Here is a 13239-nt window from a genome sequence, read left to right on the forward strand (position 1 = left end):
TTTAGTGCTGTTTTAGTTCTTTGTCTAGCTTTTCATGGCATGAAGATGAGGGCTTGACCTAAAGTATGGTCAACTGTAATGTAGATGATGCATGAATATGTGATCCAGCCTGCCAAGCGTATACTTGAATGAGAATTTTACAGACAATTTTTGTTTTAATATGACATGTTCATTGATAACAGCCAAAAAACAGGATTCTCTTTAATCAGTAAAATGATCAGTGGTCTTAATGAACTCTTTTGATCTACATTTTGATAAAATTCACTATATCTTACCTTCTGAGCTCCACTGCATGCAACTGTCCGTCATCAACTCTTTCTTCTGACACAATCTCAGCAGGGCCACCTCCCATTTCATAGCTGGAAAAAAATGAAGAGAAAAACAAAGACACGTGAGACGATGCCATTGGTCCAAGTTATGTGCTCCGCAAACAGGTTAACCAAGAGTGAACAGAACCAGAGAAACAGCCTCCCAAGAATTGCATATGAATACATTATTCCACATTTCATATATATATATATATATATATATATATATATATATATATATATATATATATATATACAACACAAAGTTGAGCTGAGAGCGTTCAGATGATGATGCTTCTTTTTTTATAGCATTCCTGCTAGTAACTCTATTAAATGAGCATCTTGTACTGTAACATAAATATGTGCTGGGGAACTGTGAAGTGTCTGTGGTTTTACGTGGTGCTAATACATAAAGCCAAGACTACTTACAAAAAGTTATTGTTGCAGGGGGTTCACACATGAGCATTCACAGAAAGAGATAAGTGTTACAAATTTTTTGAAAGAGGAGCTTGTAATGCAATTAGAGTTTTCTGATGTGGGACTAATAGTCATGTTTGAAAAAACTTGAACCAGCATAAATAGGTGGAGCACACAAGCACAAAAAGCACATACCAAAAGAGTCATTTATGCTTCTTATGCTGGAGTGTTGTGGCTGATTACAGTGATTGAATTCCTGTACCAATAACAAAGTTTGTGTTCTTAGGATAACTGTGGTTTCTTAGGATAACTGTCGTTTCTAGGTCTTTTAGAGCAAGCAAGCAAGCATTCGCAAACGGTTTTAGGTGGACACTCTTATGGAGGCAATCCTGGTTGACATACTCCTTGGCTGCTGCTCAAACTGACAGTTTTTAGAAATCATAGGTTCAATGGCAAATTTCAGTTTCTTTTATCTTGAGATAAAAGGTGTCCTTTATAGTGACACTTTTCACAGAAATTTTAACTGCACTTTCTTTTCTAGTCCATAACCAAATACCAGGTGCAGAACCTGCCATTCTGTATACAATGCAGCATGGCACTGAAGAAGATATAGTGATGCTGGCAATCGGTTAACATTCATTCGTGTTCGCCATTCTTTCGCTTCCTAAGTCCTCCGTTACCCGTATTCTTGCATTTTTCACTGTGGGTCGCATTGAAGGCATTAACAATTTTCAGAACACAAAATTCACAAAAGAGCAACATATAAACAGAAAAAAATTGACATGAAGCGTGACACTGCTGGCCATGTGAAATTGAGATTGATCAGGTTGACACATTACCTTACGCGGTTAGTAATGTGGCTACACAGTTCATGCAACCTTTTCTGTTGCTTCTAAAAATAATACATGAGAAACGTCCGTTACATTGTGCAATGCACAGGAGAAATTAGTGAGAGAGAGAAACATCAAAGAAATAAGAAGCCTTCCCCTATGTGAGTAATGGAGGTCACCAGTTTGCAACTAGTCGAAGCACAATTATATGGCTCATTTATAGTATATGTGGTGCTATGATGGCAGGGCCCACATAATGTCTACACATGCACACCTGAATTCAAGATAGCCATTTTTAAGTGCCAATGAGAGATAGTCTTGGCCCTTGGCGTCGACACCACGTGGCTGGCCTTGGAAAAGCAGGAGTCCATCATGGTCCTTTGACAAGAAGCTGAGCGTGATTACTTCGGACACGTTGCTTGCAGCGTGCGTCAGTCGGTCCCTGCTCAGTGCAACCCAGCCATCACCATGGAAACTGGCACACTCATCAAAGGTGGTTTCTGCACATTGCGAAATTTGGGGGGGGGGGGTGCTTTCATGAATAACGGCATGCAGGAAGTCTAATATTGTGCACAGTACATTCACTTTATTTCTCACAGAAAATATCAGCCAGTATGATGCTGACAGCATTGAAGGTACTCGTGCTTCCCAATTTTCGACATAATTCCATTGTAGGCATTTGTTCATACCATGAAATGTTACGGACATCTCAATATATGTGCCTGAAAGCACTCTTATCTACAGATGTTAATGCTAAGCGTTTGACATGACAACTAACCTTCAACCACATCATTGTAGTCATAAACATGGTGCTTGATTCACAGCTTAAACATTTAATGAAACACTGAAAGCAACACCAATAAGCATGGCATACGGGCAAAGAATTGCAGCTTTTAAAGTAAACGTGTGCAGTAAGGTTGGCACTTACAGTTATGCAGCAAATAAAACAGAAAAAGCTGTTGAGAGGCTTCACAGCTGAACTGGCATCAGCACTAACACAACTCAACATTATAAAAATTATGATGTTGAAAATGGTAAGTATTGCTATGAATAAACGCACCGATAAGTGACTATTATTAAACAAGAAATGGCAGCAATACTACATCTCAGTGTACCAAGTGCACAAGTGCCGCATCTTAAAAGTGGCCAGTGAACAAAATATAGTAAAACTCAAAACTGCAACAACCCCCAACCCCAACTCCAAATTTTAAAAAATTTACTAAGATAAGCAAAATATTGAAAATAGCCCACGCACCACACATATAAATCAAATGGAGTCTTTTAATATGGCAGCAGAAATATTACCCCTTGAATACATTTGTATGCCTCATAACTAGACTTGTTTGTGTCTGCGGTCAACAGCATCAATTACCTGGCACTGTGGCAAGACAGTATTTCTGGCATTGAGTCAGAAAGTAGTTCACAATTCATGTTGAAGTCACTTATTTCTACAGTACGGTTTACTGAGAAAACCCAAACTGAAGTGCACAATTGTAATGCTGTAATGCTTTTTTAGACAGCCTAGAATGACATAATGGTTACAGCCCACTGTTGTGCAAGCATGAAGCAAGGATTCTTACTGAGATGCAATTTTGCTGAAGCTCTGCATGTATGATGCAGAATTTGACAATCCACTGTTTAGTGCCATGGTTAAGCGAATACAGCAGGTGAAATTCAATATGCTTCCGTGTGACTGGCATCGGAATAGAACAGAAAAGAATATTGCACAATGGAGCTGCTGCATCTACTGCATTTTGCAATAACATGGCTGGCCAGCATCACATCTGATAAATGCCTACTAAATGTGTTAGCTTTTTCACAATGAAACAGTACACGAATCTGCGTAAGATGCTAATCTGTACAAGTGCTAGGAAGTACTAATAGGGTGTGCAAATAAGGAGACACATTCACAAGAGGGGGTACGTACGACAAGCACAAATTCACACTGTTTTTTCATCAGTAAAGCCACTGAATAAAGAGGAATATCATGGCACCAAAAGCACATACATGAAGACAATAATGTTTTTCCTATTTATTCAGTTAAACCTTTCATTTAATTTTTATTCTTAGAAGCAATGGTCAGGAGTGACCCAGTAAACTACTAGATACTTCAATTCATTGTGAGTGGTTTGACTTGGCACTGTGGCCGGACAATTCGCTCACCTGATTCACAGTTGGGTCCCTTATAGCCTTTTGGACAATTGCACCTGTATGAGTTGGCCAGTCCAACACACTCTGCGTTGTTGTGGCATGGGTTAATTTTCTGACAGAAGTCGTCCTGGTTCTCACAGGTCCTACCTGTAGGGGGATGAGGAAAAGCACCACACTGAGCATGCACAATTCCATTTACTGCCCTCACAAATAAACTTGCATTTATGAGTACGTAAACATAGACAGGATGTCAAGATGTTTTTTGCAGAGTTAGCTAGTGTGCTCAGCAAAAGGGTCTCTGCATATGAGGAGATGGCAGCGCTGCTTGCCATCAAGGTGCCAACTGCATAAACAGTCCGGCTCACTGCAGTTATGTGCCTCGCATTTTGTGAAGGTGTGCAACTGTGAAGACTGTCAACCCACACTGAGTTAGAGTTTGTATTTTAGACACTTGTCTGACTGGCTGTATGGTGTCCCCCTGTGTTGAGCAGTCACTGTGGTGTTTTCATCCATGTGCATATTACTCAGCCATCTAAACTCCATAGAACCAGACATTCAGTTCACTTGTGAGCGCGAAAAAGACTGATCCCTTCCACTCCTTGATTTACTAATCAAGCGAATGGCAGATTTCCTAAGTTTCTCAGTCTACCGCAAACCTATGCACACAGGCCGCTACCTGCACTTTAATTCAAATCACCCTGCAAGCCACAAAACATCAGTAGTCAACACTTTGATAAGAACGGAAACACATTGCACGTTAGAATCGGACAGAAGGAAAGAAAGAAACACCGTGTTCAACGAACTCCAAAAGAACGGCTACCCGCCCATTTTATTCGGAAAGCAATCCAGCAGCAAAAAATAAAAGTACTTCCAATGGAAAACCAAGCGTCGCCGCCTTCCCAGAAGTGAATCTCCCTCCCCTACGTGAAAAGCACCAGTGAAGCCATAAGCAGACTCTTAAAGAGGGAAGGCATAACGGTTGCACACAAGCCCTCTAACACAATAAATCTTCTTCTACCGAAACCCATGGACCTTCCACCAAGAGAAAGAGTGCAAGGCGTCATCTACAAAAATCAAATGTTCCGACTGCCAGGCCGCATACATTGGCGAAACAAAAAACTTGACCGAAAGAATTAAACAGCACAAAAACAACATCAGGACGTTCTCAAGACAACGGAGCCCCCTAGCAGAACACTTGGAAGATGCCAACCATAAGGTTGCCTTTGAAAAAACCGAAATCCTAAAAACAGAAACTAACCAACAAAAATGGCTGTTACTGGAGTCGTGGTTCATTCAAAACACCAAAGGCAACTTGAACCGAGGCAAGGGAAACCTACTGTCAGTATACATTCACGGACCAGCCACAGGAACAAAACCAATGCAAACAAAGTCGTGAGTGAACTAAACCGTCCCCGGCCACCCCCAGCCCATCAATCCCACGCAACCGCAGCAACCACAACCCCCTCAACACTCTCATCACCAAGAAGACGCGCCTTCCCTCCTTCGCCCCAGCTGGTTCGAAAGAGAAGTGACACCTCCACTGTCACTCCCCCTGAAGAAGGAAACGAGCTGATTCCGAAACGTTGGGAAATAAACCCATTTTTTGGTTGGAGCCCTTTGAAAGTCTCAATTAATTAACCCAATCAGACAGGAAAATCTGTCAGAATGTTCAGCTCTATGTGTTCTATGCACATTACTTTTTGTTTAATAACTGAGATGGAATCTTGATCACGTTCAGTTATTAAACAATTAGTTTGGTGTTGCTGAAGACCGGCAAGTGAAGCCATTAGAGGCAGAGCAGCCATTTATTCCAGGCTCAATAGTGGGCAACAACACAAGATGAAGCTTGTTCCTGAAGCTTCTACTGTTGAATACCAACATAAATGGTGCTGACATGCCAGTAGGAATGTACACGTGGGCATAGGTCGGCAAAAAATGTGGAGCTCACTCAGACTCACTCATGAAATATATTTTGCCCTTAGAGCTCACTCGGACTCAGACTCAGCAAAATTTTCCTCAGCCGGACTCACTCGGACTCAGACTCACTAAACCTTTTCTCAGCCCGATTCACTCGGACTCAAACTCACCAAAATATTACTCGCTCGGACTCACTCAAACTCAGACTCACGGCTCCATCTAAGTCTGAGTGAGTCGACTCATGAGTCCGCTAGCGCATAATTAGCTTTTTAAACCATGGTGTCAATGCCAATATCTCGCATAAATGGTGCTCTACATGGCGCCTTTTCGTCTCATACCTTCAAACATGAGACATCGGTGGTAGCAATCCAGTAAGGATATTTTTATTGAAAGAGACGACTCACACAACATATTTTCATCGAGAACTACCTGTGAAAGAGTTTGCGGGGGGGGGTGAGGTCACCTGCCCCCCCTCCGTAACTCACACCTCTGATCAATAAATATTGAGTGGACGTATCAACACTAGTGCTTTGAAGTATGTGTCAGTCGACGGGAGTATAAACGTGAGCCGACATAAGGCTGATAGTAATGCTGAAGTTGTTTAGATAGAACCATAGGTCGGCAAAAAGGTGTGTAGCTCACTAAGACTCACTCAAGAAGTTAATTTTGCACTTAGGGCTCACTCGGACTCAGGCTCACCGAAATTTTCCTCAACCGGATTCACTCGGACTCAGACTCATTAAAATTTTTCACAGCCGGACTCACTCGGACTCAAACTGACCAAATTATTACTCACCCGGACTCACTCAGACTCAGACTCACGGCTCGATCTGAGTCTGAGTAAGTCCGAGTGAGTCGACTCATGAGTGAGTTTGCCGACCTATGCACGTGAGAAGAAAAGCTTAAGACAATGCTGTGAGTGTTCTGCTTCGGTAGGAATTGAACATTTTTTCTGCATATGGCTTTAATGTGCCACTTTCAAGGTGGGAAGGCGTCGGTCCCAGGTTTGTATCTCGGACCAGGACAAATTTCCTTTCTGAGAAATACATTTTGATTCCCTTGTAGCTTAATGCTAGAAATCGATAGAAATTTTTTTTCTTTCATGAAATCCGTTATATTGATGCTTTCCAATGTAACTGCTGCTTTCAGCAACAGCTCTTCTGGCTACTCTGAATTACAAAAGCTGTGCACAGCATTGTTCAAAAACAAGAGAGTAGTAGACTGCTGTATGTTCCTGCCCCAAGACATTGCCATGTGAACAATTTGATGTTGCTCAGCATTTTGATGATTTTTAATAATCATCAGAAAAGATACTTAGAACTTTTACAAGTGTGTGGTGCAGCTACAAAATCTTCTACTCTTTCATTCTTAACCATCATCATGCGTGAATTTTTATCACATTTGGCCTTGAAAGGGAAAAATTGACATCCAACTGATTGTAGCATGAAGCAACAAAGAAAACCTGAAGTTAGGATTGGGCTAATCAACCCTCACATGCTACTCTATATGACCAAGGCTGCCAGAACTAACCATGAATCTAGCAGATTGCAATGCAAGGACACATTAACTGACAACTCAAAGCACCCCAATAGTAAATATGGCAATGCAGAAGCTCACATGGTGGACAAATCTACAAAATGGGTGCATGACAATTTTGTCCCTTTCATGAACCTTCCTCAGCAGAAATACTTGCAAAAAATATTCAGCAGAAATACCTCAGCAGAAATACATGAACCTTCCACAGCACAAATCAGTTCCAGCCTTGAAGAAGACAAGTCCACTTGTCGAAACGTCGGCTCGAGCGCCCACCCCCTGTTTACGAATTTTTTTCATTGCCCATAACCAGTTTCATACATATTTAACTTTTGGTGTTTCTCACTGGGAGATCTGAAGCAGCTGCCAAAATCCTGGAGTGAACACTTGGATTGCACCAAGCCAAATCTTCCAGTTGGATACGGGAACATTCCACGTGAGATCACATGGGAAGTTCTTCATGCACATGTCACATAAACTGGTTCTGGAAACTATTCCTGCTTCTGCTCTGTACGTTTCCATGGCAACCTTGGTCGCCGCTGCAAAGCGCAACGAAGGTTGCTCGCACAGTGATGGAAGTGGCATGTGCTGCTCGTCCTATTTCTGCCCGAACCCACGACTAGGAGGAGGAGCAAGTGAGAGCAATCTGGCACGGAGCGAGATGCTCTGAAACGACCAGTGAAACATGCGAGTCCGCTCCAGATCGACCAGCGAAAAACACCATTAACCGCGGGTGAGGGTAAAGAAAACGCTAGTTGTGAATGTCTCATTTCAACAACAACAAAAATATAATGTCTGCTCACCACTGTAGCCTGCTTTGCAAAAACATTCAAAGTCATCTGCTTTGGGGCCTCGTTCCCTGCAAATGCCATGGTTCTGGCAAGGATTCTTCTCGCAAGGGGCTCTGCCACCACAGTCATCCACATTTGCTGCATCTACCACTGCACCTATCAAGTCTACACTGACGTCATTCACTTCAATCTGCAAGGAGGACAAGGCAGAACGGCTCTTTTAACCACCACCAAGGTCACAAACATAGCACATAGTTCTATAATGAGTGGAGTGTGGAAAGCATGCTAGCTTTTTCATTTGAATAAAAGTTTACATCAGTGGTTTTCAGTCATCCAGCTGTCACTTGGGGACCCTGATAGATACAATAAATTTATTTTTAACAAGACTGTTTGCTGGCCTAGTTGGTATTTACTTAAGGACATAATTTAGCCGCGAAGTAAAACACTCGCAAAGTGAGGAACACGACAGGATGAGCGGCACTTCCAACTGAATTGGTATGGGCACTAACCCATTTTTCGATGTGGGAGTTGCCCGCTGCGTGCTAACGCACGCCTTGCAGGACCTAAATAAAGTTTCTCAACCAACCAACCAACATACATGCGCAGTCTCTTTGCAACCTTAGACGATCCAGTGATCAAGCAATCTCTTTTGCGATACGTACATCGTAACAGACGTATCGCTGATACAACTTTCTCCTTTCTTTTTTATGTGACGCACTTCCATCAACTCACGCCACTCGTTCTGTCGTTGTGTTCCTTGCTTTGTGCGTGTTTTAATTCGCGGCTAAATTATGTCGTTAAGATACAATAAAGCATGTCAAGCTAGGGTCACAGCAGCTAAAAGCACATAATTTACACTGGCTGTGACATATACAAGGCATTTCAAATGAGGCATTCAAAAATTCTTAGAATTAAGGCACATGAGCAGGTCATACAGTAGTGTGAGTGCAACAATTAAGTGACTCATCATCATCTCTACGTAGCAATTCCTCATCTGTATACAGGGTGCCCAAACTATCGAGCACCAAAATATAAAGAAATAGAAATGGTGTTACGTGAAGCAAACTTAGTACATATTGCTCCCAGTACATTAGAGTAGCCCCTACTATTTTTTTCGTCAATGAAATTTAATTAGCTGATTATAATTAATTTTTCAATGCGACAAGTGTGCACCAAATAATCACAATGTCAGTGAGGCATATGGAGACATGTTTTAATGACATCTAACTGAACCATTTTCAGTAGTGTGCAAATTGTGTGCTCATTTTTTCTGCCTGAAATAGGAAACGTATGAAATATGAAAACATCATGTGATTAAAGTGCAGCACACGTCAGGAAGCAGTACCCTCAATCATGTTCACTGCAAGGTAGCCAGTAGTAAGGAAAGAATGCAGAAAGAAAAAAAAAGCTATCACGCTATCTGCCACTCCCCGGCCAAAGAAGCAAGTCGCTTTGGTCTTACAAAGTTAGGCCGAGTCAAACAGCCCTCCGTTGGCATCATCAACGAGAACAGTCAGCCATGAGATATGCATAATGATAGTGGCGTACAATCGAGGGGAAGAAATTCCTGTAATATAGCGACACACGCTGTTGGCGCTTTTCCCGTATCGTTGCCAAAGTACAAAATGCTGTCTCTGGCAGCACGCAACAGTCAAAGCAGTTGCTTGCGGTAAGCGTATTTGAAAGTGCTGCTTTCTTTTGTAAGTGAGAGCATAGTCACATGGTCTTTTTCATATTTCGCATGCTTTCTATATCAGCCAGAAAAAATTAGCATACAATTAGTACGTTGCTGAGAACAGCACGATTGGATCTCACTTAAATATGGCTTTGTATGCCTCCTTGACATTTTGATAATTAGGTGAGTACTTGTCACGTTACAAAATTTATTAGAACTAACTAAATCTCATTAATGAAAAAAATTACACGCGGCTACTCCACTGTAGTGGGAACAACATGTATTAATGCGATGGCGTTAAAGAGCTCGTGTCGCAGAAATTCCGATGTCGCCGTCGGCTTCGTTGGTTCTGAGCAAGAAATCACCATCGTCCGTGACCGAAAAATCGCCATGGATGCAAATAATGAAAAATGATGTGCCCAAGGTGGAATCGAACCCAGGCCTTCAGAGTGGCAAACAGGTGTTCTACTACAGAGCCACGCCAATTCTTGAAACTGCACTGAAGTAACTTTCATGCTTCACAAACATGTGCGTCCTGTGTACAGGTGCCACAGTACCAGATGTAATATCAGAGTAAAATGTGGTAGAAGCGTACGTTGCCATCCCGCGCTGCATCATGTGAATTGCATAATGAGCAGGTGTTTTGAAGCTGGCCACTGATTACCAAAGGCACACACATTACTGCGCGTATTCCCTTACGAACACATAGTGGGTGCATCGCAACTTTGAAAAAGTATCACACACGTAATTGCTGCTGGTCTAAAGCATGCCACCCATTACAAAGGGCATCCTCTTACAGGCATGGGCACACTGCTGTCATAAAAGTGCTGTTGAAGAGAGCGGAAACCTTTACTTTTTAGTATCTGGCTGGGCGAGTGAACATAGCGACAAGCGAAACCGAGTGTGATGAGGATGGGGCCGGATATCGCTATCGCATTGAACTCTTAAAGGTGAAGCTTAAACGTCCCCCAGTTTTTATCATTTCATTGCATAACAGAGTTCCTCTTTTTTAAAACCTTGGTGCTCGATAGCTGGGACACCCTGTATGTCATCAACAATGTGCAATTGCTCGAGCTTGACTGGAATGAGTGGTTCCTCATAAGTGGTGGAGGCACTGAATTCTTCATCTAAAATATGATGGCACAACCTCTATTATAACAGAGCTTCATCAGTATTCAAACATTTATAACATCTTAAACTTGAAATTAGGGCCTGCAGGTAACCTCCTCCAACAGACATCTTCATCAGTTACGAAAGTACCAACAAATGTAAGGAATAACAAGTATTTAATTATGTGTACTTCACTGTACATGTGATAGCACACTTGACCACTGTCATGATGATGACTTTGATGTAAGCACCTCCTTTTAAATGGGGTGGTGGCATGTCACCATGGTTACTCTTAACTTTCTGGTACATTGAAATCTCTACATTTATTCATATTTCTGTCATTTGCTGATTTATAGAAACAACAAGTATGCAGTCCAATATATTGCTAAAAAGTTGATTATTTCCACTTAAGTGTGCAAGCAAGCCAGTGTGTACTATGCAGACGTGCTGAATCTTAAAGCAGTAGTGACACGAATTATGGAAACTTTTGTATTGTTGCGCTAATTAAAAGCACTGGTGACAAGAACACTAAAAAGAGCATCGTGGTGTCTCAGAACACATGAATATATTGTTACAGGCGAGGAGTTCTCTGAAAGATTGATGTTTTCTGAAAGGTGATGTTATCGCATGTGCCCTCCGTGCGACGGAGATGGCCGGCTCGCCGCCAAGACCCAAGGTCTGGCCGCCGCCCGAGGAAGGGGGGCTCTGGCAGGGCTAGTCTCCCGGCCCCCGCCTCCCTTGACCCCAACAAGGACACAAATAAAGTTATGTCTCTCTCTCTCTCTCGTTTCATCTCTGCTTCAGCTGCGTTCATTGCCAGCGCTCGTGAGCTTTCACTTGCGGGTATAGAACAAGCGATGCGCGGGGCGGTTATCAATTTGGACTTTATACGGAAAATGACGGCAACGGCAACAGCAAAGGTCTATTGAGAGTGCCCATATAATTAATATTGCAATAAAAGAAATACAATTTCTACTGACTTCAGGAAAGAAAACCTGAATTTAGGTCTCAAATGTTTTGATAACAATTTTCAAAAATGAGTAAAAGAAAAACTAAAACACAACCTTTACAAATCTAACTACACCAAAAACAGATATCACATTTAATTTGAAAAAATGTAAAGTATAAATTTACAACTCGTGAATTCATTAAAATGACTTGCACATGCCCTATTCACAAATTAGATATTTTATGCCACTGTATATTAATTAACAGCCAACCTTAAAACACTGTTACAATGATAAGTAGTAGTGTGCAGGCTTACATGCGCAACGCAGCCCTCAAAGCCGTGTGACACACCAGCATCTGGGTGAACTGTGACTTTGGTCTTGTCCACACCACCGACATACATGGGGGTGTTGAGATTCACTCCCTGAGTGTGACCAGGTGAACGTCCCACTTCCCTATGGCCATCATTCACCACCAGTTCACCATTCTGAGCACGCCTTGATGCAGACAGAGTGATCCACTCATTTGCCCGAAGCCTTTCAGGATGCCTGATTATCGCTGGACCTGGAAAAGTTTGCACATATAAATTACTCCTTAGGACAGCAACAAAACAACGCTCATCAAGCAAGGTACCTAGAAATGATAATACAGTTGTGTTTTCCAAGAGAAAAATACAATAAACATTGTCAACTGACAGGAGATTGGCAGCACACTGTATGGTATTACGGCGACAAAGCCATCTCTCACTTTTATCTAAGGTGCAGGATCCTAGATGGGCATCCTCATACAGTTTTTGAGAAAAGAAAATTATTGCATCACCATCAGGACAATAGCAATGAAGCCTCGACCTTGTGCCACCTTTCTGATGACTAGGTTTCCAACCTTGACATCCCCCCTTCCCACACGGCACAGACACAACACAAATAAAGACACTTTAAAACAAGCACAGTGCTGAGTAGAATGCTCACCTGAACCCGTGTCAAAACGAAATTCCACACTTCCATTGCGGATTCCAATGGAGGTAAAGTCTCCTTTCTGGTCAGGGTACTGAGCACAGTAGACAAGCAGGCAGTCATCCAGGTTGTTTGGCTTGATCTTCATGTGCACCTTCAGACTGTTCTGGGAGCTCTTAGGTGTTGGGTATGCCGCAAAGGCATCATCAGCAAATGCAGGCTCCACTATGGACACCTCTGAAAAATTTGTGATAGCAGCACTACATGGCCACGTGAACCTGCACAAACACTATGCCTATACAGCAGCACAGAAGCTGCCTCTACCCACATTCAAAACAGCTATGCACAACCTGTTTAGGCACAATTCTTTTTTACATCCCCCTTTTCCATTCTAAGCAACATAAGCGCAAACAAAAGAAAAATTTATTTTCTAATCATTTATGATGGGGTTGCATTACGTACAGATGAACAGCATGAGCAAAGCACATGAGGATGGAAAGGAAGGATAATTGTCTGGTCGTAGGAAACAGATGTACTAACTGTGTAAATATTACATAAACATTGCTATTGCAACCAAGCTGTCAGCTAATACTGGTTTTGGTCATT

General features: G+C 42.1%; 1 protein-coding gene across 1 annotated transcript in view; it reads right to left on the bottom strand.

The window, feature by feature from the left end:
• Window positions 1–275: 275 nt before the first annotated feature.
• Window positions 276–13239, bottom strand: part of LOC119378594 (basement membrane-specific heparan sulfate proteoglycan core protein) — a gene marked incomplete at its 3' end in the record, with an annotated part of 38062 nt that continues 25098 nt past the window's right edge. The window contains 6 exon segments of the mRNA XM_037647674.2: window positions 276–359; window positions 1830–2055; window positions 3719–3853; window positions 7960–8137; window positions 11997–12244; window positions 12649–12870. Coding sequence (XP_037503602.1) covers window positions 276–359; window positions 1830–2055; window positions 3719–3853; window positions 7960–8137; window positions 11997–12244; window positions 12649–12870 — 1093 coding nt within the window.

Source organism: Rhipicephalus sanguineus, unplaced genomic scaffold (assembly GCF_013339695.2).
Source record: "Rhipicephalus sanguineus isolate Rsan-2018 unplaced genomic scaffold, BIME_Rsan_1.4 Seq890, whole genome shotgun sequence".
In the NCBI taxonomy this organism is placed as follows: Eukaryota; Metazoa; Arthropoda; class Arachnida; order Ixodida; family Ixodidae; genus Rhipicephalus; species Rhipicephalus sanguineus.